This window comes from Hemiscyllium ocellatum, chromosome 7 (assembly GCF_020745735.1).
Source record: "Hemiscyllium ocellatum isolate sHemOce1 chromosome 7, sHemOce1.pat.X.cur, whole genome shotgun sequence".
Taxonomy (NCBI): Eukaryota; Metazoa; Chordata; class Chondrichthyes; order Orectolobiformes; family Hemiscylliidae; genus Hemiscyllium; species Hemiscyllium ocellatum.
The window spans coordinates 64,331,631-64,358,063 of record NC_083407.1 but is presented as its reverse complement, the minus strand read 5'-3'; the positions used below and the strand labels follow the sequence as shown (position 1 = coordinate 64,358,063).

The window sequence follows — 26,433 nt, the reverse complement described above, 5'->3', positions numbered from 1 at the left end:
TGGGGTTCCCTGCAGCAACTGACAAGCAAAGTTCTGGAGGCCAAGAAAGAGTCCCCAACATATCTACCTCGCAGTTTCTTTTCAGTGCCTATGTCGTGGCCAAAGAGTCTTTAGAAATGTCAGCAAACACTAAGGTGGACAGTCACGGCCAAGCTCAGATGCACCAACCCAAAAGCCATGTTCTTATGCTGCTTCCGCACCCCACTTACTCTCTTTCTAAGCTGAACTGGATGGCCAAAAGGATCAACAAAGTCAGTTACCTGATCAGTACTCCTGATTGGAGAAAAAGACACCTGCAATACTACATTAACATCTTAGAGAGATTATTGTGAAAGCAGTCAGTCTGTGAATGTTTGTCGGTAAATTCAAACGTTTGAACACAGTTGGGAGGAGTCAGCTGAGGAGGGGGTAGCTGTAGGGTCTCTAGTTGAACCTTTTGCTACTAAGGGGATTATACTGTGGTCTTGGAAACTTAAAAGCCTACCTGACCCAAAAACAGCAGGATAATGTGCCCACTCTGCTATGAAATTTAAAGAAATCTGTCAGCACTAGACAGTGTGTACCATGGTAGCAGTTTGCAATTTAGGGATTGAGCGCATCCCAGCGATAAAACAAAACCCCTCCTGGTTGATTCTTGACAGGCCGGCTCTCGTCAGGCAGAAAACCCAGTATGTGCTGGAAAATAATATAAATGCGTTTAGCTAGAGTAGTTGGAGTTCTCATTGTACTGGTCCCAAAGCTGGATGGATTGACTGAGCTCTATATCGACTACCAAAAGTAAATGCACTTACCTGGGTCAACTCCTATCCAATCTGACATCATAAGAATTGTATAGACAGGATTGGCTGACCTTTAAAAAGGTTAGCAAGGCCCCCTGACCGCAAGAGCGAAAGAAATCGCAGAATTTGTCTCTGCATGGGCTGTCTTTGTCTCCATGTAGCCTTTAAAATGTGAGGTTATGTTCTTTGACCTCAAAAAATACTTCCACAACCTTTTAAGTTCACCAGTCAGGCAGTACCTGGATTCAACAGTTGCACATTTACAGTGACACTTGGTATGACCATTTAAACCACTTGGAAGCAGTGGTCAAGGGTATGGAAAAGACTAATGTTGTACTGAACTTTACAAAATGTGACTTTGCTGTGGCCAAAGTAATTTATCTAGATTATGAAGCGGAGAGCAAGACTGCTACCCCAGACTCCTGAAAACAAAGGGAGTTGATGTGTTTTCTAGATACGACCATGTTCTACTGCAAGTATGTCCTGAACTTTAACACCGTGGCCACCCTCCTGACATTAACCCTGACAAGAAAGTAAAAGGCATGCCAAGATCCTGTTTTTAAAATTGAAAACCTCTTGGCAAACCTGCCTCTACAGATGCCCCAGACTTCAGTAATCAATGTCAACAATGTAGGGCTAAGAGCCGCCATACTCCAGAAAGATGATACTGGAATCAAATGTCTAATTGGCTTTCTTTTCTTGATAAATGCAGAAAAGATACTCTACCATGGAGAAATAAATTTTTTTTTGTTAGTTTTTCAACATTTCGAAATCTGTGTTTGCTATGGACAAAGACAGACCCCTGTCCATTCTACACTAACCAAAAAAACGTTTAAATTCCTAGAAGTATTCAAAACAGTTAATGTTACATTTTTCTTGCTCTTGCAGCTCTTTCACCCAAAAGTAAATCATATCAACATTACATTGTTCTGTGCCTTATCCCATTGGTAAGCGTCCACAATGTAGTGGAGAGCTATCATGGCACTACCTAGTTGTGAGTTTGATTATTCTTACCCTAGTGTGAGTGAGAATTAATGTATACCTCTTCATTTTCTTCCTTCTTGAAAGCGTTAGATGTTTAAAAAAAGCAATCCGCCCCCAACCCTGGTGAAATATTTTATAGTTAGAGCACCTTAAGTAACCCAACCAGGGGTAGTTGCTCCATGCAACATTTGCCGACAGTAGCAAAATGTCTAATTCTGAGCAACGAGTAAAACAGCCAATACCTATGATTGCTTCATTTGTAGAGTACTCAATGAAACAGTTATATTTCAGCAAAAACATGTAGGAAAACTTTGAAGAGGTTTTATTTTAAGAGAAGAAATAGTGTACAACTCCTGAACTGATTTCTAGACAGTTAACTACAGCTTTAGACTTGAACTTCATCTTAAAAGCAAGGGCATTGATCAACTAGCATTGCTAGATTACTTTGTACTTATGTTGTTAATTGAAAAACCTCTGTATTCTTTCCGATTTCAGTCTATCCCATATGTATTTACTTGCGTGCTTGGAAGTACTGAAAGTATTCCAACCCTTCTGTCTAAAAGTCTGTGAAGTAAACCATACTTATAGTTTTGCTTTACTACAATGTTTCTGCGGTCCTTACAGAAATACAACTTGGCAATTTCATGTTTCCTTGGCTTGCTTTTGCCTGTTTGTTTTTCTTAGTCTTCTGTTTCTTTTGCTATAGAAACAGCTGATAATTGTTTCAGATGCAGTGATTTGCTCCAAAGGCTTTTAGAACAGTGTCACACTGTTATGACTTCAACATTTTAATTGTCCTAATTCCTGTAAGTTTGCTTACATTTAGCTTCTCTCTGATACCAACGCTTGATCTTTTGATCCATCTGAATCTGCAACTGAGTATCATGATGAACTAATCTAGGAAAGTTGGGTGTAAACAGCGCAATCTTTTAAATCTATCAAAAGATCATACTATTCTTTCTGATGAAAGCAACCAAAGAATTGAGCTTTTATCCATGCAGATTCCATTCTTTGACCGATTATTTAAGAATGAAAAAATTTACTTTATAAATTGAGTTGATTTGTCTTAAAAGATAAGTTGATATATTTTACACTGCTGCCACCTTGTATGTAATTCTAAGTTAACTGAAATCTTACTTTAGCCGATTGGGTTTGGATCTGCTAAATTACTACACCTACCTTTTATTGATCATTATTGTTAGAAATTTTCTCCCATTCTTGCTGTTTTGCTAGACCAGACTTATATTTAGAAATTTTGATGTGATGACAAAGAATATCAGAATAATTAGTAAGAACAGTTGGGCCTCTTGAACCTCTTGTTTCTTTCTTTGAATTAAGCATTTTCTGCAAAACCATCTTTTCCCAACCATATCGTCTGTAAGGATCAAAATGTTAACTATCTGTTTTCACCTCTTGGATTCCATATGTATTGAAATCTCTCTGCAGTTGAAACTTGATTAGCATTCTACATAAACTGATTTTTGGAATCCACGTTAACAAGGAGAGTTATAAGTTTTACTTCCTCCTATGTTTGTACTTGGCAAATGTTTGTCTTTGAGAGAATTAGATTGGGTGTCTTTCTATCCTCACATAATCTCAACCTTTATAAACAAAATTCTTACCTCACATTCAGTCCCTGCTTTTGAACTTGCCACATTTTATGATCTTCAAATGCCTATCATATCTATCCACAGATCAGACTACCTCTGATCACTTTCTTGTATCACTCTCCATTAACATTCCAGCCATACCACCTTCTGTGTCTGTTCCCTGGAAAAACTAAGTCATGGCATAAAAATGAACCTGGTATTAAAGATGGCACCATTTTTTTTTTACTGGCCTCCAAAATCTCAACTGTGTGTCTTGGAAGGTGTTTTTGAAGCTTCATAGGTCTGCTTGTGTGGTGTCAAAATTGTAGCCTTCACTCTGTTCTGATACATTTGTATGGACTCCTCATAAAGCACATAAGACAATACTACTCACTGTACCTGGTACAAGTGACTGTAATAAATCAAACCAAATCTACAGTATCTCTAAGGAACCCTCCTGTGACACAGTGGCAACATCCCTTCCCCTGTATCAGGAGGCCTGGGTTCAGGTCCCACCTCCTCCTGAGGTGTTTAATAACATCTCTGAACAAGTTGATTAGAAAAATAGGTTCAGTATTAAAACTGCCTTTAACTAGCTGTTCATGACATTTTTGCAAATTTTTGCTCCCTCGCTTAAATTTTGATGTCTTTGTCCTAAGACTTTCCAAATTTTCTGGGGTCAGCCAAGGCATTGTTTGAAACAACTACCAATCTCTGAGTAGAAAAATATGCATTAAAGTCATATTCCCAGAGCATACAAATCAAGGCTGACACTCCAGTTCATTACTGAGGGAGCACTGAGTTGTTGGTTGTGCCATCTTTCAGATTGACTGTGAAACTGTAACCTCGTCTGCCCTGTTCGGTGGGCTTAAAAATCCCGCAGCCCTATTTTGAAGATCAGTACCATGGGTGGTCGTTATTGCATTGTTGTTTGGGAGACTTTATTGAACTCTGAGCTCAAAAACTGCATGAATTTGTGTAAAACTCCGTTATCTCACTTTTTAGATTAGAATCAATCTAAACATCATGGCATAGACAGAGAGCACAGGGGGCCAACACCTTCAATATATAGTCTAGCTATCACCATTGTTAACAGCTAACCCGAGAATGCAACCTTTTTTAAAAAAAGGGTTTTGTGGTTTACACAAGAAAGAAGTGAAACTATCACTGTATCCTAACAGATGAAAGGCTTTACAGGCAATCAATTTTTCAATGTATAATTTCAATTACATCACATTGTAAATTTTTGCTATAAATTCTGTGTTAGCATTGAGACCTCCACTATCACCTGATGAAGGAGTGTCACTCCGAAAGCTAGTGTGCTTCTAGTTAAACCTGTTGGACTATAACCTGGTGTTGTGTGATTTTTAACTTTGTACACCCCAGTCAAACACCGGCATCTCCAAATCTTGTTTGGGGGAGCTTGCCCTGCTCAAATTAACTACTACACTTGCCACATTTCAAGGGAGGCAGGAAGTTAGAATTTAATGTTTGTAAAATTGTAAAACATCGAAAGCATTATGTGGTCCCTTTTAAAAGATGATGCTTTTTATGTGCTTAGATATTTAAAATGGATGTCTGTCAGTAGCAGCTTGAAAGTTTGCTAGTACACAGAGCCTGAACTAAAGCATTTGTATCTAAAGGCCGTACAGTTAGCAGCCCAAGCTGCAGTTTTTACCAAGAGAGCAGGCTTTTGAATTTAGCCAATCACTTTGAACCAGACATTTAGAAGCCAAAAACCTATTCAATTTAAATCTGATAATTTTGATAACAGAGCACCAATCTTATTATACGAAATATTGATATGTCATCAAGGGTATAAAAGAAGGGGGCAGTTGAATTAAGATCCGAGAGCAAGCTGCCATCCACCAGAGCTAACATCCCTGAGCTCTCAAACGGGAATTGCTGGCTCTCACAGCCTTATCAATGTCTTTGAGAAAGCACCATCTCAATAACAATGCTACCAATGAGGGTGAAGACATTCCTGACAGAAGAATTGACAGGGAAGACACACAACTTGGCTGTAATTTCGAGAGGCTAAATTCTGTTTCTTTTATATAAGAGTGGGATTTGTATTTATTGGAGCATCATACCATTAGAATATGGTTTTATTCAGGAATAGTTCGTCGTTAGAAATGATTTATTCAGTTTGTTAATAGTTCATTTGTTCACTGTTAGAGGTGGATAAATAAATCATTACTTATGGATTTTAAAGTGAGTGTCTGGAATTTATTTTATTTAACCACTAGAATTTGCTAAAGAGCAGGTTACTTCACTTATCACACTCTTTTTCACAGATTATAGGGTGAGGCCCTCCTCTTTGGGTTCTCAGAGGGGGATCAACCTCAGCTTTATAACACAATATTGCAATTACAGTTTAAGCATTGACTGCAAAGTGTTCTTAGACATCCTATAATCATGAAAAGGGGCATGTTGGTAATCTCAGTTGGCTGGACATATTGTTTGCAATGCAGAGTGCTGCTAACAGCATGGGTTCAATTCCCACACTGGTTAAGGTTACTATGAATGATTCCTCTTCTCAAGCTCTTCCTTGCTTGAGGCATGGTGACCCTCAGGTTAAACCATTGCCAGTTGTTGCTCTCTCATGAGAGTGCAGTCCGATGGTCCAGTGTCACTGTGGCAACTTTACCTTTTAGACATGAAAGACGGTTAATAAATTCAATTCATTTAAATAGTTGTATCTTTGCAGCTTTCAGATTTTTGTGCAATTTGGAAAGGAGAGCACTCATACAATTAGTCTGTGAAAATAAATAGGGAAATGGGAACAACCTGAGAGTTGCAGATTGTGATTTAAATTATATAAAAATAAGGTTCTCTGCCTTTTGAATTAATGGTTGCTGTTAGTCAATAAAAATAATAAATGCTTTTTCCCTTGGCTGAGGTGGAGAAGTAGATATGAGATACTTCACTATTTGGAACAAGGGAAGTCTGTGGGAGATTTATTTTTGGCTATTCTTGGCACTTCCTGTGAACTGGTTTCAGCATGGTCTGCTCAAATAACTTGCCTGTACATCTATCCACCTATAATAATTTTAGAAAATTGCGAAGGAAAAGGAATGCATATAACCAAAAATATATTGTCTTGCATGTGATATCAGTAATATTTTAAGTCTTGTGCATTTTCTCTTTAACAGGTAAATGATTTTGTACGAGACAAGTTCACTCGAAGAGATGGCTCAATTCCTATTATTGGAGAAATCCTCGCTGGTGGTTGTGTAAGTATTGCTTACACTTTCAGTACACATGACATTTATAAATCAAATCAAAATCTTCATGTATCATGAAACTTTGAATGTTCTAATCTTTGGATTTTGTTGTGAAATTCTTTGCCTCAGTTGGCAAACTTGTACCTTACTTATTTTAGTTCATTTTTTAAAAGTGGGTTACAACTCGAATAGATAGTGATGACCCAGGCTAAAAGGTATTTTTAAAAAGCCCTCAATATATTGCCATGTAAAAGCTGGCTAAGATGGAAGGATACCAAAGTAGTTTGACATTGTCATTCTAAGTTTATACCTCAGTGAATAAAAAGTGAGGTCTGCAGATGCTGGAGATCAGAGCTGAAAATGTGTTGCTGGTTAAAGCGCAGCAGGTCAGGCAGCATCCAAGGAACAGGAAATTCGACGTTTCGGGCAAAAGCCCTTCATTCAGGCTTTTGCCCAAAACGTTGAATTTCCTGTTCCTTGGATGCTGCCTGACCTGCTGTGCTTTAACCAGCAACACATTTTCAGCTTATACCTCAGTGAAGTAAAACAATAGCTCTGTGATATGGCAGGTGAGGACAAAATAATTAGAGTCATAAAGATATACAACACAGAAACAATCCTTTGGTCCAACTTTCCCATGTCGACCAGATATCCTAACCTAATCTAGTCCTATTTGCCAGCACTTGGCCCATATCTCTCTAAACCCTTCCTATCCCCATCCAAATGCCTTTAAGCTTGTGAGCAAACTTGTGAGAAATTGGAGCTATGGTTTTATGATCCCAAACCAGACTGCTACCTAACGTTATGATTCCAATAGGATCACAAAATTGTTATTATTTTGGTTAGGGGCAACTAACATTTATTTTTAAAATAGACAAAAGGTGAGATCCAGAGAATAAAGCTGCAATATTCCATAGTTCTGAATAAACAAGAAATATGCAATGTACAAGAAATACAATATATAATACATGTGAAAGTTAATTCTAAAACCCATAACTAATGTACTTTTTGATCAAATATGTCACAGCTCACAACAATTCGCAAATGCAATTTTGACAGATTCTACAGATTTTGCAATAATTTCCCACAGACATTAATGTTACGATTGCAGACCTCATTAAATTTCATCAGTTCCTCACCTCCATTAATTTGACCGTGAAACTCCCTCTTAAACTGTTCCATCATGGACTGCCTCAACAACTGTTCTCATTCTGATTGATGACCTTCCTTTCCTGGGTCCACACTCTGGCATTCCAGTACTTATTCAAAAGGAGATCCATTCTTTCATCGATAGCTCCAATCTTGTTCAGTTACATACTCCTTACGGATCTTTCACCCTCTTTGTTGAGCTAAATAATAATGCTCCTTTTGAGCTGTTCACAGCTCTAGGATTTCCCAAGCCTTTATTACCCAGAGTTGCTCAACTGATGTATTCCTTGATTACTCGCTACACAAAATCTGAGTTTCTGTTGTCTTTTAGCAGCACAGTTAATGACAACTCTGCCTTAAACTTGGAGGTTCTGTCTGTCTATCCTTCTCCAACTTGTTTTGACCCCAGAACTGCACCTGAGTGATCCCAAGCTATTCTGTCTGATATATTGAAAACTTGGAATTAGCCCTGTCCCTATTTTGGTTGAGTTAATTGTAATTAATTTTGGAACAATCAAATGTAGCAATCATTAGAATTCTCTATACCCCTGAATGTTAAAATGTTGTCATTTTTTGCAGTTTTCAGTGAGCTTTACTTAGAATTCATCATAGCCAGTACAGATTTCATTCAATGAATTAATTCAACTTGATTGATCCTGACATAATCGAAAGTTTCACCCATATGTACAAATCTAACATTCTTCCTTGCTTGTTTATTTCTGTGACTTGGAAATATTATCCTTTATAAGAAATGTGTATCCTGAACTGTCGGCTAATCTTCCTTTTCTGCTGTCTGGGCGATAGCATGATATTTGTTTTCTTCTATTTTGGTAAGCAGATAGCTCGTGTTTTTAATGAGAAAAGTTTGCAACCTCTGTTAGAGGTCTTAATAAAAATATTTCATCTTATTCCAAACATTTTGGACAAGTCTGTGGTTCATTGTGTTACCAGAAACATTGCAAAAGACGGGAGGAGGGGATTACTGGGGCAAAGGATGATGCATGCGAACCTGGGGACTACAAATATCACTTGAAGCATGTTTTTCCTCAAAAAATATTTCTGTTCCAGTCTATGCAGGGGATAGTCACTGAATACCTATTCCAAAACTGAGATTGGATAATAGAACATTTTTCTGTTCCTGGCAAAGTTAAATCCCACAGGAAAATTCACAGTTCTGTACTTGTTGGTCAGGTACTAGTCAGACAAATACCTCCTGTGGCCATCTGCAAGATTGCAAACTGGAACATTCATTATTTGTCCTAATTTGAGAGCCAGTGGTAATTGTCTTGCTATTGCTATGGCTTTTAGTATAACTGTATCAAAGCCTGCAAGTTATCTCCAAGTCACGCACCACCGTGACTTAGAACTGTATCAGTGCTCTTTCATTGTCATTGGGTCAAAGTCCTGGAACTCCCTTTCGAATAGCAGTGTGGTTGTACCTACCACCCCCAAGTACTGCACTGATTCAAGAAGGTAGTTTCCCACCACCTTCTGAAGTACAATTAGGAATTGTCTGTAAATAATGGCTTTTCCGGTACTGATCACATCCCATGAACATTTTTTTAAAAAAATCCTCTGAATTCCACCGTCAGCTTTCTTTCTGCATACGTTTATCTCAATGTTCTAATTGTACGCTTGGCTTAATGCATGAGAATGAATTTTAAATTGCTTATTTTAGGTTCTAGTCAAGTGCCTTGAAAATTCAATTCCCACTGCAAAGTTCCCTCAAAATCTGATTTTTTTTAAGAATCTGGTCTCAAGTTGTTGGAAGTACTAGTCTGTTGTATTTAATTTCAGTACTTCTGCTGTTACTTTTAGGTTCAATGCTGTCTGCTCCAGGCAAATAATTGAGTATATCATAGATTCAGATCTTGTATAGAGCAGAATGAGAGATCATGCTGACTGTACAGCATTTAATTAACTGGAAAGGCCAATGTACTCAGGCATTTTTCTCATGTAGAATGATATTCTTATCTGTTTGGAGAAATGAACCAAAACAAAGGCACATCATTCATGGACTGGGTAATCAGAAACTTAAAACAAGAGTTTTGTTTCATGGTGAATTTACACTTCAAATAGATTCAGATGAAGAAATATGGCATGTACTTTCTGCCCATAAACCTTTGTTTTATTTCAACAGTTATTTTCTAAACATTTTATATGGTATTTTCATGGATGTTAAATGTATGTAAGCATAATCCAACAACAACAAATGTCATTTTTTTAAATGCAGTCTTTCAGATGGATTTGTAACACCCCAGATCACGTCCTTTTATTCATTCATGGGATGAGGGTGTTACTGATTAGGCCAACATTTATTGCTCAGGCAGTTAAGAGTCAACCACACGTAGGCCAGACCAAATAGGGGTGGCAGTTTCCTTTCCTAAAGGTCAGGAGTGAACCAGGTGGGCATTTCTGGCAAAAAAATCAGCAAAGAATCCATGGTCATTGTTAGACACTCAATTCCAGATTTATATTGAAGTCAAATTCCACTCTTTGCCGTAATGGAATTCAAATCCAGGACTGCAGAACATTACCCGGGTCTCTGGATTAATCATCCGGGGAGAATACCACTTGACCACTGCCTCCCCTCCAGCACCTAACGTCTCTGTCCTGGGCTTTCTGTAAGTTCTGTGGTTAACCAGTTTTTGACTTTCCTGGTCTGCCTGAAAATAATTAAGAAAGTGAAATCTTTTAAACTCTTCTCTAGCTGAAAGTTTGAGGTTTTACTGATACTGTTCCTTCACCTGGTAGATATTGTCTACATGGACTTTAGCCAGGCCTTCAACAAGATATCACGTGGTAGACTGGTTAATAAGGTTAGACCACATGGGATCCAGGGAGGTCTAGCCAATTGGATACAAAAGTGGCTTACGGTAGGAGAGGATGGTGGTGAGGGTTATTTTTCAGACTGGAGGCCTGTGACCAGCGGTGGGCCACTAAGATCAGTGCTGGGTGTTCTGTTGTTTGCCATTTATATAAATGATTTGGATGAAAATAATGGATGCACAGTTAGTAAGTTTGCAGATGATGCCAAAATTGATAGTATAGTGGACAGTGAAGAATGTTATCTAAGAGTACAACTGAATCTTGATCAACTGGATCAGTGGGCCAAGGAACAGCAGATGGCATTTAATTCGGATAAATGCCCAGTCCCCAGGGCAGGACTTACATAATTAATGATAGGGCCTACAGGAGTGTTGTCGAACAGAGACCGAGGTGTGCAAGTATGTAATTTCTTGAAACTGGTCACCGGTATACAGGTATGCCTTTGGCATATTTGCCTTCGTCAGTCAGAGCATCAAGCGCAGGAGTTAAGATGTCATGTTACAGCTGCATAGGACATTGATAAAGCCACATTTGAAGTACTGTATGCAGTTCTGGTTTCCTTGCTATGATACTGATATTAAACTGGAAAGAGCACAAAAAAATTGTCAAGGATGTTCCCAAGACTGGAAGTTTTGACTTATAAGGAGAGTTTGGATAGGGACTTTTTTCACTGGAGTGTAGGAGGTTGAGGGGTGACCTTGTAGAGGTTTCTAAAATCATGCGGAGCTTATATAAGGTGAATAGCTGAGGTCTTTTCCCTTGGGTAGGGGAGTCCAGAACTAGATTTAGATTTAAGGTGAGAGTGGGAAGTTTTAAAAGGGACCTGAGGGGCAACCTTTTCATGTAAAGGGTGATGCGTACATGGAACAAGCTGCTAGAAGAAGTGGAAGAGGCGGGTACAATCACAGCATTCAAAAGACATTTGAAGAGGTACATAGATAGGAAAGGTTTTGAGAGATATAGTCCAGACGCAGGCAAATGGGAATAATTCAGTTTAGAAAACCTGGTCAGCGTGGATGAGTTGGGCCAAACAGCCTGTTACTGTGCTGTATTCCTCTGTGACTAATGCTTGAAATGCAGATGCTTTGAATTCTACATGCCTACACTCTCTTGTAATGAACTCCCCATTGCACAAAGCTTTTTCTGTATTTCAAAACCTCTTGTGATGCAACACTCTGCCAATTTAGTTCAACTTAAAACAATTTCCTTGTGCCATTTAAAAAAATAAATCTTATTTATATCTAAAATCCCTTAAACTTAGTCAGTCTACAAATTTTCTCATCACTATTCATCCTGCTGTCCATAATTTATTCTAAAACATACCATCCCTTTCTCCTACATTGTCTTGAGATTCCAGCATTGCCCATCAAATATTTACCTCTTGTTTATTCCCATGTTACTGTACTCGCCTGTGGATACTTATGCCATGTTAACCTTGAAAGGTTTGTTTTTGCTCAGTGAGTTTCTGTTGTCTCTTTCCTCCACTTGATTTGTTCTTTAAATGTTCACTGTTGTCCTTTCCCACTGCTTCCTATCTTAATGTTACATGTTTCAAATAGTTTGTGACTGATTTTTCTTATTACTGATCTTTTTCCATCTTTCCATACAAGTTAAATTTTCAATCTCAGCATTTCCAGCTTGGATAATGTCATTCAAAGTTTGAGAGAAGATTTGGATATGTCATCTTCCTGTTTAGTTTGAAATGAACATTTTGCTATGCAATTTCCGATCCTCTCCACTCCACTGTTTCTCTGCTGCTCTACTGTTTAAACATTCGTTCAGACTTTTTCAGTTTGCTTAATTGCCACTAACTTAATTACCCTTTAAAGGAAGTGTGCAAGAGGGCATGCTAAAAGTGGTATTGGACATATCTAAAAATGAGGGATTAACCTGTGGAAGTACTGCACTGGACTACTTGCATGCCAGACAGTGGAAGCAACCTGCGACGGGCGTAGCTGAATAATGTCACAACCAATGGATTAGATCTAAGTTTTGCACTCCTGCCACTTCCACTGTGAATGGTGGTGGACAATTAAACGGCTATGGGGAGGCAGAGGTTGCATTAGTATATCTGAAAATGTGTTGCTGGAAAAGCGCAGCAGGTCAGGCAGCATCCAAGGAACAGGAAATTCGACATTTCGGGCATAAGCCCTTCATCAGGACCTCACTTTCTCCTCGTTGCATTAGTATACCCATCCATAATGATAGAAGAACTCAGAACATCAGTGGAAAAGATGAGGTTGAAGCATTTGCAACAATTTTCAGTCTGAAATATTGAATGAATGGTTCATCTCTGCTTCCTCCAGCATCACTGAAAGCACTGGGTATTACAAAAGTTATGGACTCGTAACTGCATTCCAGCAATAGTAGTGAAGATATGCTTCAGAACCAGGCAAGTTGTTCCATGCAGGTACAATACTGGTATGTACCAACAATGTGGATAGTTAAACAAATATGGCCTTTTCACAATAAAAAAAAATCAGTCTGGCCAATTACTGTCCCGTTATTCTCCACTACATCAATAATAAAGAGGTAGAAGGTGTTACCTACAGTGTCATCAAGTGGTCCTTGCTCAGCAATAACTTGATGACATGTTCCACAGGACTACTCAGCTCCTGAACTCGTTACAGCCTTGGTTCAGACATGATAATGAGCTGAACTTTTGAGGTGAAGTTAGTTTGACTGCCCTGTAAATCAAGGCAGCATTTGATTGTGTACATCATCACACGAGAAGAACTGGACTCCAGTGGAAAAATATTCCACTATACATTGCAAAAAAATGTCAGTGATGGTTTTAAATGCTAATCTTCAGTCATAGAATCATAGAGATGTACAGCACGGAAATAGATCCTTCAGTCCAACTTATCCATGCCGACCAGATATCCCAGCCCAATCTAGTCCTTCCTGTCAGCACCCGGCCCATATCCCTCCAAATCCTTCCTATTCATATACTCATCCAAATGCCTTTTAAATGTTACAATTGTACCATCCTCCACCACTTCCTCTGGCAGCTTATTCCATTCATATACCACCCTCTGCATGAAAAAGTTGCCCCTTAGGTCTTGTTCATATCTTTCCCCTCTCATCCTAAACCTATGCCCTCTAGTTCTGGTCTCTCCCACCCCAGGGAAAAGACTGTGTCTATTTATCCTATTTATGCCCCTCATAATTTTATAAACCTCTATCAGGTCACCCCTCAGCCTCTGACACTCCAGGGAAAACAGCCATAGCCCATTCAGCCTCTCCCTCAAATCCTCCAACCTTGGCAACACCCTTGTAAATCTTTTTTGAACCATTTCAAGTTTAACAACATCTTTCCGATAGAAAGGAGATCAGAATTGCATGTAATATTCCAACAGTGGCCTAAAAAATATCCTGTACAGCCGCAACATGACCTCCCAACTCCTGTAGGAGAAGGTGAGGTCTGCAGATGCTGGAGTATCAGAGCTGAAGATGTGTTGCTGGAAAAGCACAGCAGGTCAGGCAGCATCCAAGGAACAGGAAATTCGATGTTTTGGGCATAGGCTCTTCGGAAGGACCTATGCCCGAAACGTCGAATTTCCTGTTCCTTGGATCTGCCTGATCTGCTGCATTTTTCCAGCAACACATTTTCAGCTCCCAACTCCTGTACTCAATATTTTGACCAATAATGGAAAGCCTACCAAACAATGCCTTCACTATCTTATTTACCTGCGACTCCACTTTCAAGTCCTGGAACATTGCTGCAGTAGTTCCTCCAGATAATGTCCTGGCCCCATCTATTTTCAGCTGTTACATCAATGGGCCTCATTCCATTATAAAATCAAAAGTGGGGATATTTGCTGATGATTATACAATGTTGAGCATTGTTTCCATCTCCTCAGATACTGAAACTGTCCATATGCTGCAAGACCTGAACAATATTCATGTTTAGCCTGATAACTTGCAAGCAATATTCACAACACAAAATGGGTCAGGCAGTGACTAAGAGAGAATCTGATAATTTGCCAATGGCAATCAGTAGCAATACCCTTACTGAATTTACCAGTAATACCTTGTGTTTAAAATTGTACTGGACCACCCCATTAAATTCTGGGGCTACAGCAGCAGGTCAGAAGCTAGGAATTCCGCAGAGAGGAACACATCACCTGAATATAGCGGAACACGTTACTGGTTAAGTGCAGCTCCAACTATATTCAAGATGCTTAATGCCATCTAAAATGAAACAAGCCAATTAACTGGCATCCTATCCATTATGTTCCCCATTTAGTCCTTCCTCTACCAATGCACAGTGGCAGTAGTGCGTATAAAATTTACAAGAAGTACTGAAAGTCTATCTAAGCTCCTTCAGTAGCACCTATGATCTGTACTATTTGGAGAGACAAATACAGTGGATTTGTGAGCGCACCACTACCTACAAGTTCCCATCCAAGCTCCACACCTTCCTTGCAGAACCATCTATCACAATCCTGGAACTTCCTTTCTAATAGCATTGTGGATATTCCTACATCACGTGAACTGTTCAAGATTGCAGTTGACCACTAAGGGTGAGCAATAAATGATGGCTTTTAGCCAGCCACATACAGATCCTTAACAATGTTTAACAGAAGGCTAAATAGTCTTTATTTAGTTTTTTCTCAATTTACATGCTAACCCCCTTAATTGCAACTTGATTCAAAACAGACAATTCTTGTTTTGTTGTACTTGCTATCTATTAAACTCAACTAGCTACACTTTGTTCATTACATGACTAATATGTTAATGTAGTGTATTCTTTGACTTGATGTCAGCATTTGACTTGCTAATACATGTCTGAAATGCTTGCTACCTGATTTGATTTGATTTATTGTCACCTGTACCCAAGTACAGTGAAGAGCTTTGTTTACGAGCAGTACAGGCAGATCATAGTAAGCATGGATTTACAGATCATAAGGTGGAAAATAAAAGCTGAGAGGCAAAGTCAGAAGTCACATGATACCAGGTTATCATCCAACAGGTCTATTTGAAATCGCACAAGCTTTCATCAAGTGCAATGAGAGAGCATTGCGCACTGACCCAAAGTTTATAGGCAGAGATGAAAAGATCATACAACTGGTATGAGTGGATAATATGTCACACAATACATGGATGACTGAGTGTCAGACGGTATGGAAAGTGCTTATAAAGTCAGTATCAGTGTTGTGCTGTCATGACAATCAGACAGAGTGATAGGAATAAACAAAATGTGACACCTCAGGTCAGACACTGAATTTGTAGGTGTGAGGCCTTGTTCAAAATCTGTCTCCGAGTTTTAACCTGGAATCAGGCTGGTTTTATTCTAAAAATTGGAATTTATAAGACTTGAATATATGTGGACTTGATAAATATATGAAGAGACATACTAGCAGAATTAATGAAGGGGGATACCAGTGTATGGGGTATATTTTGAATTTCAGATGTTAGCTGGAAGGATAGGGGAGTTGAATAATATTTAAAGTAAGACTGCAGAAAGCTACAGCACAGGGATTTGGGAAACCTTGTGCATAAATTTCAAAAAGCTAATGTATGAGTTCAGTTAATAGGGAAGGCAATTTGCATATTGGCCTTTATTTCAAAGGGAATGAAGTATAAAAATAGGGAGTTGTTACAAAACAATAGAAGGCACGAATTAGACCACCCCTAAACAAGGGCGGCATGGTGGCTCAGTGGTTAGTACTGCTGCCTCTCAGCTCCAGGGACCCGGGTTCGATTCCAGCCTTGAGCGTCTGTCTGTGTGGAGTTTGCATATTCTCCCCATGGCTGCATGGATTTTCTTCGGGTGCTCTGGGTTTCCTCCCATATTTGGAAGACGTGCAGGTTAGATGAATTGGCCATGCTAAATTGCTCCATAGTGCTCAGTGATGTGTAGGTTAGGTGTATTAGTCAGGGGTGAATGTAGCATAATGGGGTAGCGGAATGGATCTAGGTGGGTTGCTCTTTGGAGGATTGGTGTGGACTTGTTGGGCTGAAGGGCCTGTTTTCACACTGTAGGGATTCTATGATTCTCTGAACTGAATAGTTTTGGTACTTTATCCAAATAAAGGTATATTGACGATGGAGGCGTTCTGGAGAACGTTCACTGGGTTGATCCTGGATTTTGAGGCACTGCCTTATAAGGAGAGGCTGAGTAGGTTAAGCCTATACACTTTGAGTTTAGAAATGAGAGGCTAAAATATTGAATAAAATAAGGTTCTTAGGGAATTTGCTAGGGTAGATGCTGATAGATTGATTCCCCCTTGTATGAAAATTGAGGACCCGAGGGCATAATCTCAGAGCAAGGGGTTACCCATGTAAGACTGACGTGAGAAATTTCTTTTCTGAGGATATCAAATCTGTGAATTTCTTTGCCGCAGAGGGCAGTAGAGACTGGCTGTTTCAGAATATTGAAGGCAGAGATGGACAGACTTTATCATTGAGTAAATCCAGGGTTATGGGGAAAAGGCAAAAAAGTGGAATTGAGCATTATCAGATCAGTCTGATCTCATTGGTGGAGCAGACTCTGGTTGAAAAGCCTTTCTTCGTCTTTTGATCTCAGACACTGAAGCTATTTGTGCCAATATGCGACAAAACCTGGATAACATCCAAGCTTAGGCTGATAAGATTAACATTTGCACCACACAAATGCCAGGCACTTACCATCTGCAACAGGACAATCTTAACTTTTGCTCCATGGCTTTCCCACTGAGGAAGCTTGACACCATCCAGTACAAAGCAGCCCACTTGACTGGCACTCCAAGCATGATCTTCATTTATCCCCCTCTCCATTGATGCACAGTAGCAACAGTGTACCATTTATAAGATATACTATGGTAACTCACCAGGGGTCCTTTGACAGCACCTTCCCAACCCCAGTCCTGTACAGCCTAGAAGGACATTCATTTGGAATATATCTCCATTCTATCGTTACTGGCTCAGCATTCTAGATCTATCTTCCTGAGAGCACTGTGGGTCTCCTGTAAAGGGAGCTCACTACCACCACGTCTGGGGCAATTAGTGGTGAACAATAAATTCTTACACAGCTGGTGGCAACCACAACCCATATGTGAATTAGAAGAAAACCTAAATAGATGCTACCAGTAAAGAAACTTCTACCTTTCAGATGTATAGTATCTGCAGTATTTATTACCGCCATGAACAACCTGCTCAGCATCAGTTGGAATGGATTCTTTCTGACTAGACTAAAACATTTCCTTAACACAATGGTGTCTGTGATGAGCTGTGACATAAAATTGAACGCAATTCCTTTGTTGAACCTTCTGGAAGTTTTCTTCTCTTTGGTAATTAGATTATATGTTTGTGTGTATTTATTCTATGTATTTGATATGATATATATACTTTGGAAAACTGTTTCCCAAGTTTTCTTCTGATACTCTGTGCCCTACTTTATGGAGAATACTTACTAGAAAAATTAAATGATTATGTCTGCTCCTCTGGCACTTGGATTTGTGTTGCTAGATATTTTATTTGGGGAATGTCATTAAAAGTAGGAGTAAAAAGCCATGGGTATGTGATTGGGAGTCCATACAGAATAGGAAAATTCGGGTGTGTCAAACTTTGTATAGAACCTTGTATCAGGAATTTTAACATGATTTTTATTTTTTTCAGGCTGGAGGTTCTCAAGTAATCTTTACAAATCCTCTGGAAATAGTGAAAATTCGACTCCAAGTTGCAGGAGAAATTACCACAGGTCCTAGAGTCAGTGCACTTTCTGTAATGCGTGACCTTGGGTTTTTGGGTTTATATAAGGTAGGTAACCATGTTAGCCTAGGCATGACAGCTTAAAGCTTTATTCCTGTAAGGAGCCTATTACAAAGATAAATTGTCTGTATGTTGAATTTTTACCCAGTTTGAACACAGGCTTTTTTTCAAGGTGTATGGTTGTGTTTAAAGTATAAATGAAGGAATGGAATGATATGTTGGAATCATCACATTTGGATCAGAGTGCTCAGGAACCAGTTAAAATATTTGCATATTTAATTCACAGTCTCAAAATCCATCTGTGTTTTTTTTAAACGAGTTACCATTCAGTTAATATTCTTTTATTTTGTTACTGATTTCTTTCACTTTGAGTTGATCCAGTTTATTTATTTTACAGAATTGTTCTTGTTCACATATTTTCATTGTCAGTATAGCTGCTTGAATTCCTTCCATTGTGTACTTCAATCAGAGCCTTTCCTGATAAATTTAATTTTATCTTTTTTGTAACCATTTACAATCTTATTCATTTATACTCTTCTTCCTGTGTCCTTTTCTTCCCCCAATTCTTGACAGCACCATAGAATTGTTACGGTGCAGAAAGTGGGTATTTGGCCATCCTATCTGCACCAGCTGAATGACTATAATGACTTGCCATTTTCCTGCCTTTATCCAAAACACTGAATACAGTTAGGTTTTTATTATTTGAATTGTCCCTGAATCTTGATCATCATTTTTACTTGCTGCATACCTCACATAAAAATCTAATTATGTGCAATATTACAGCAAAGTTAATATTCTAATTAATATATTGTTATTTTTCTTTATATTCATAGTTTCTGAATTTGCATGAGCAATCATCTACGAGATTATATCAAAGTGAGATGCATTGTCTGTTTTAGATGGATGTATTTAAAATATTTTGTCAATTTACAATATTTGACCTTTTAATTAAAAGAAAGCACCTTGCACGATTCTGTTATTTCACAAAAACAAAGTAATCCTATACCATTTCAAGCAAATGTGATAACTTTCATAAGTGTGAAAATGAGAGTTCAGAACCGTACTTTTCACTCAAACAGGAACAGAAAGGCTTGTAGGATTGGAGAACAATGTGTGAATAAAGATATTGAGGTTCTAGTCAAAACTAAAAAAATATATATTCGATATAAACAACTGGATTCAAATGAATCTCTTGAGCAGTATAAATAATGTAGGGGCATTCTTAAGAGGAGATCAAGAAGGCAAAGAGAGAATAGAGGGAAACTTGGCAAATAAGGTTAAAGATAATCCTAAGACATTCTACAAGTACATTAAGAGCAAGAGAGTAAATAGAGCGAGAATAGGGCCCCTTGAAGATCAAAAGATTGTTTTGTGCTGATTCTCAGGAGATGGGAGAGATATTGAATGAATATTTTGCGTCAGCTTTTACTGTGGAGAAAGAAATAGAGGCTAGAGAATTCAGTACAATGAATGTTTTGAAAACCGTTTATATTACAGAAGAGGAAGTGCTGGAGGTCTTAGAAAAAATAAAATGGATAAACCTCCGGGGACCTGATCTAGTGTATCCCAGGATTTGGTGGGAAGTTAGGGAAGAAATTGGGGGCCATCTGCACAATTATTTGTATCATCGATAAATATGGGTGAGGTACTGAATGACTGCCTAATGTTTGTTTAAGAAGGGATCTAAGGAGAAGCCTGGGAACTATACGCCTCTGAGTCTGACTTCAGTGGTTGGTGCATTGTTGGAAGTGATCCTGAAAGATAGGATTTTTATGCATTTGAAGAGGCAAGGAATGATTGGGGATAGTCAGCATGGTTTTGTGAGGGGTAGAACGGTATACATTGTTTACCTGGACTTGAGTAAAGCCTTTTACAAGGTTGTGCATAGTAGACTAATTGGTAAAGTTAGATCCTAATGGATTCATGGTGAGTTTGCAAATTGTATAGAACATTGATTTAACGGCAGGCGACAGAGTGTGATACTGGAGGGTAGTTTTCCAGACAGGATGCCTGTGACCAGCAGTCTTACACAGGGGTCGGTGCTGGGTCCACTTTTGTTTGTCATTTATATAAATGATTTGGATGAGAATATAGAAAACATGGTTAGTAAATGTGCAGATGACACCAAGATTGGTATAGTAGACAGTGAAGGAGGTTATCTAAGATTACAAAGAGATCTTGATCAATTGGGTCACTTTGCTGAGGAGTGGTAGATCAAGTTTAATTTGGATAAATGTGAGGTATCGCATTTTGTAAAACAGCCAAAGCAAGAACTATACTAAAAGTAGGACTTGGGTTGTGTTGTAGAATAGTGAGACTTTGGGGGTTCATGTATTTAATTCTTTGCAATTTGCATTACAAGTAGACAGGCTAGTTAAGAAAGTGTTTAGCATCCTTGTCTTCATTGCTCAGACCTTTGAGTATAGGAGTTGAGACATCAAGTTGAGATTGTATCGGACATTAATGAGGCCTCTTCTAGAGTACTGTGAGCAGTTTTGTCTCTTTGTTACAGAAAAGATATTATTAAGTTGGAGAGAGCTCAGAAGAGATTTACTCGGAATGTGCCAGGAATGGAGGGTTTGGATTATAACGAGAGGCTGGATAGACTGAGACATTTTTTCTCTAGAGCATAAGAAGTTGAGAGGTGACATTATAGAGGTTTATAAAATGATGAGGGGTGTAGATATGGTGAATGGCAGGTATCTTTTCCTTAGTTTGGGAGATTTCAAGACAAGGAAACATTTTTAAGGTGAGAGGTGAAAGATTTAAAATGACATAAGGAGCTTTGTTTTACAGTGGTTCATGTGTGAAATGAACTTTGAGAGAAAGTGGTTTTAAGCAGGTACAGTTACAATGTGTAAAAGATATTTTGATAAGTACATGAATAAGATGTTTGGAAAGATGTGGGTCAAGTGAGGCAGGTGGGTCTAGTTTAGTTTGGAATTATGATCTGCATGGACTGATAGAACCAAAGGGTTTGTTTCCTGTTGTATGACTCTTGAGTGATCTTGATCATTAAAACCCTTTGATGAGGAATGTTCTTACCTTTTCCAAATTTTAAAAAGTCACGATGCGAATATTGGATATAAATATTAAATACCAGCCATTACATAATGGGAAAAATGTGAGCCTCAGTACAATGTTTACCCACTCATCAGAAGTGGAACAAGCTGTTGTAACTGCTAACACTTCAACAAAAACTTCTAAAATAGGAGAAATAAGTTTAACAAAGCAGTTATAATGATTTACTGTCTGCATTGATTAATGCATTATCGAAAATGAGCATGAACTCCTTCGACTTTAGACACACAAACTTTTTTGGCCATGTCAGTCTTTCTGATGGAGCTATTAAAGGACAAGGGAAGTTAAAAGTGATCATTATTGTTTTGAAAGTCAGCGTTTGGTTGAGCGGTGTAGTTAGGACTGCAGTGATAGCAGGCAGGGTTAGACTTTTCCACCCTGTTGTGTGTGAGATGTATGGTAAATCACTAATGGAAATTAAAATTGTATCTTGTATGAAGAAATCTATTTTTAATTATTTTATTTAACCTATTTCTACAAAATTGGTGTAGATGGGACGTTAATATGGATGATCTATCCAGAGGTGGAAGCACTGCCACTATGCCACAGGAGTGCGAATATTGTTTTGCTGTATTTTAGTTGATGTTCAGATTCATCATATTCTGCCATGTTAGTAACTCCCTGTCTGAAGTGTAATTAAAATGAATTAGAACTGTTGTCACTTTCAGAATTGTCCCAGAGTTTTAACAATCTTGGGTATTCTGAATGAATTTAACACATTTCATTTAGCAGCAGGAATTTATGACTATGAAGTTTATTGTAGTGCATGGCATTCATATTTGTTGGATTTTTTTTTGGTTTACCATGATACTGAACCTTTAGGATAACCTTTGAGCATTCGCCAATATAATTGCCATTCCTAATTCTTAACTTTGCTCTTAGGAGAGGAGGATTCCACTTGGTCTGTCATGGCCATATCAAAATTCTGTGGGAGTTGCTCAGCTAGTCTCTATCATCTGCATTGTGTGTTCCTTTCTCTCCCTGCCAGTTTTCCCAGCCGCATTAGAAGCAAAGAAAGTATTGCAATAATAGAATTTGGAAGAAAAGAAATTAAATTGCAGATTGGAAGGGATAGATTTAAAGTAGAAGACCAGAGCAAGTGATTACTTGTGCTGGCTTCTATTTGCAGGGAACTAACTCTCGGATTGACTTCAGCAGCAATGTAGTATTTGGAATAAAAGGAGGCGAGAAGGACAGCAATAACAGAGACTCAGACTTTGATGAAAGAATACAGAGGAAAAGAAACTCTGTTGGAACTAGGACAGAAAGAGTACTTTGAGTCACAAGTGAGAGTACTTCTTGAATTATATTTAAGAAGGTCATTCAAGTTAATACTAGCATTTTAGCAGCAGCTACTTACTTTAATATAATTTTGATTTGGAGATGCCGGTGTTGTACTGTGCTGTACAAAGTTAAAAATCACACAACACCAAGTTATAGTCCAACAGGTTTGATTGGAAGCACTAGCTTTTGGAGCACCTCCTGATGAAGGAGCAGTATAACCTGGTGTCATATGATTTTTAATATAATTTCCGACTTCATCTTTCTCACAGATCTTTCATATGCTTTTTTTTTCAGATATTTATTTCTTTTTCAAATGATATTCTCATCTTTGTTCAAATAACCACTTATAAGAAAACAGTCTAATGGCTTTAGGATGAAAAATATTTTAGCTTTTCTTCTAATTTAATCCTGCATCTCCCGCTTACTAATTCATCAATTGCTGGACAAAATATCCTTTCAAAATCTTTCTTAATCTAAAAAATCTTTGTTCCTGTGGACTTTCTCTATTACAGAAAAATCATCCAATTAATAGTCTTCCTTCATTGCTGTGTGTTTAACCAATTACATCTGTGCCAACACTTTGCTGGAGCAATCCAAAACAAATGCCCCTGTCCAACCTACTCTTGTTTTTAAAATATTAATGCAGTCTTCTTCAAAAAGACACAGTGAGGTTTGCCTTAGAACTCCCCTGTGGTAAAGCATTCAATTTTCCAATGTTCCTGTATAACAAGTTTATTTGGACTCTTCTATTCATTCCGTGATTACTTGTCATTGATGTCCACTTCATTACAGATTCTGAACTGGAAGAAGTACATTTTTTTCTCTCTGTATGCTGTCAAAATTCTTCACATATTCTTCTATTGAATCTCCTGAGTTGTCTCTGCTTCAATAGAACTAATCCCACTTTGTCCTTTTAACTGTAGTTTCCTAAGCCTGGTATAATTATTGTGAATCTTTATTATACTTTCCAAGGCTTACCCAAAGCTGCATACATGAGAACAGGAGTCAGCTGTTCAAGCCCTCAAACCTGTTGCACCACTCATTGAGATCATGGCTGATCTGTGGCTGAACTCTGTATTCCTAATTTTGGTCTATATTCCTTATAACTGCTATCTATCTGGTTCTAGACTCCCCAATCATTGGAAATGCTACTTTGTTTTTTCCTGTTAATATCTTGAAGACGTTTATCCAATTATCCCTTAACCTTCTAAATTCTAGAGAAAACAAGCCTATTTTGTTTAATCTCTCTTCATAGTTTAATCCTAAAATCCAGACATCATTCTTGTAAACCTACATTGTGTTCCTTCCAAGGCCAATATATTCTTCCTATGCCATTTTGCTCAGACCTGCTCACAGTAATTCAAGTTGGTCTAACCAGAGTTCTGTATATATCTGTCATAACTTCTTTGTCCGTATACTCCAGATATAAAGGGCAGCATTCAATTAGCAGCCTTGATTATTTTTTTGCATCTGTTTGTGACATCTTAAAGATCTACGCACCTGAATGTACATTGCAGTCCATCTGCCAAAATTTTGCCTGTTCACCTAGACTATCAATATCCCTTTTATAATTTTATGCTAGCATCTACACTGTCATAATGCTGCCTAACTTTGTATCATCAGCCATTTTGGATATATGACTTTCTTTTCTATTATCCAAGTCATTAATGAATAATGTGAATAATTAAAGCCCTAATATAGATCTTTGTTGGATGCCGCTGGTCAGATCCTGCCAGTTTGAATACCCATTATCATAACTTTCTGTTGCCTGCCACCCGACCAATTTCCTAACCATGCCAGCAATTTGCAGTTCCATGGGTTTCTACCCTAGTTAATAGTATCTTAATGTGGGACTTTATCAAATGCCTTCTGGAAGTTCATATAAAAAACATCCATAGACATTCCTGACCACTGCTTGAGTCACCTATTAGTGAGGTTTGTCAGGCATGGTCTACCTGCCATGAATTCACGATGACTCTCTCTGATTAACTGAAAATATTCAAGTTGTTCAGTTATGTTACCCTTGATTATAGACTTCAACAATTTCCCTACCACAGATAATTCCCTGAATTTTCTCTCTTTCCCTTGAAATATGATTGAGTGCCTAAACCATTTTTTTAAACATAAATAATCATAACTTGTCTGTCTTACTCTGTACCCCATTTATAAAAATTCATATTTTTGATAGCATCTTTAAGACCTGATTATTGTTTGACGACGGCACGGTGGCTCAGTGATTAGCATTGCTGTCTGAGTGCCAGGGACCCGGATTCATTTCTTGCCTCAGGCAATTGTCTGTGTGATGTTTGCACGTTCTCCCCGCGTCTGCGTGCTTTCCTCCAGGTATTCTGGTTTACTCCCACAGTCCAAAGATGTGCAGGTCAGGTGAATTGGCCATACTAAATTGCCCATAGTGTCAGATACATTACTCCGGTGTAAATATAGGATAGGGGAATTAGTCTGGGTGAGTTACTCTTGGGAGGTTCACTGTGGACTTGTTGGGCTGAAGGGCCTGTTTCCATACTATAGTAATCTAAACCTGAATGTCTCTGTTTATCTGTATTTTCCAGTGCTTTCCATTAGCTTTATAGTTCCCTTCTTTGCTTTTACTTGCTACCAAAAGTCATTAACCTTCACATTTCCACATTAAATCATGCATTTATAATGCCCCTTCCTAAATTTTAACCTAATTTTTGTTAAGCATTTTATCCACCGAATCTGTTGTTTGATACTCCTTTTTTTTTGCTTTAGTAGAATACGTCTATTTGTTCTTTACCCCTTGTTGCGTTTAGAGATTTTCCACCACTAATTTGTCAACCTACTATCCAGCTGTCTTGGTCACCTCTTTTGGGCTAGGATCAGTCTATCTTTTTACATTTTTTAATGTGGTTTGATCGTGCAATTTTCTTCAATATTCTGGAACTAAAAATCTAACACAGAGATTGTTTTATCTTCACAAGCTATGTGGAGAAGCTTTTTAATTGTATTGGTTGATAGGAAGTTTTATGTTGAATGATATTTACAGTTTTCATTTGTTTATTTTGAGCTAGAACTTGTCATTTAAGTGTTAAAAATTGAGGTTGTTGATAGTGTGATACCGAGGAGAAAAAAAGACCTCAGTCTGTGAAATGGCATTATGTTTAAAATTGTTTTTATTTACTTATAGGGTGCAAAGGCCTGTTTTCTCCGTGATATCCCTTTCTCTGCCATCTACTTCCCGGTGTATGCTCATACTAAACTGGCCTTTGCAGATGAGCAGGGGAGGCTGGGTGCGTTGCAGCTTCTTGCAGCTGGTGCTATTGCAGGTAAGAATGACAATTAATTACTTAAAATTGGTAACTAGCAATTGTTTTGATTGCAATGGTTTCACTTTTATTTTGACTAGTAATTTTCAGTTCAGTATGTGTATTTTAAATATTGGGCACTTTTATTGGGCGGCACGGTGGCACAGTGGTTAGCACTGCTGCCTCACAGCGCCAGAGACCCGGGTTCAATTCCTGCCTCAGGCGACTGACTGTGTGGAGTTTGCACGTTCTCCCTGTGTCTGCGTGGGTTTCCTCCGGGTGCTCCGGTTTCCTCCCACAATCCAAAGATGTGCGGGTCAGGTGAATTGGCCATGCTAAAATTGCCCATAGTGTTAGGTAAGGGATCAATGTAGGGGTATGGGTGGGTTGCACTTCGGCGGGTCGGTGTGGACTTGTTGGGCCGAAGGGCCTGTTTCCATACTGTAAGTAATCTAATCTAATCTAAACGTTGCATTGCACAACGTTCGAACTTAGAACATAGAACATAGAAAAATACAGCGCAGGACAGGCC

General features: G+C 38.4%; 1 protein-coding gene across 4 annotated transcripts in view; it reads left to right on the top strand.

The window, feature by feature from the left end:
• The window catches only part of LOC132817112 (electrogenic aspartate/glutamate antiporter SLC25A12, mitochondrial-like), a 130,043-nt gene that overhangs the window by 90,929 nt on the left and 12,681 nt on the right, over positions 1 to 26,433 (top strand). For all 4 annotated transcript variants that reach the window (XM_060827289.1, XM_060827291.1, XM_060827290.1 and 1 more), the window contains 3 exons: positions 6,508 to 6,588; positions 18,160 to 18,300; positions 25,784 to 25,922. In XM_060827289.1, coding sequence (XP_060683272.1) covers positions 6,508 to 6,588; positions 18,160 to 18,300; positions 25,784 to 25,922 — 361 coding nt within the window. The remainder of the gene's footprint in view (positions 1 to 6,507; positions 6,589 to 18,159; positions 18,301 to 25,783; positions 25,923 to 26,433) is intronic.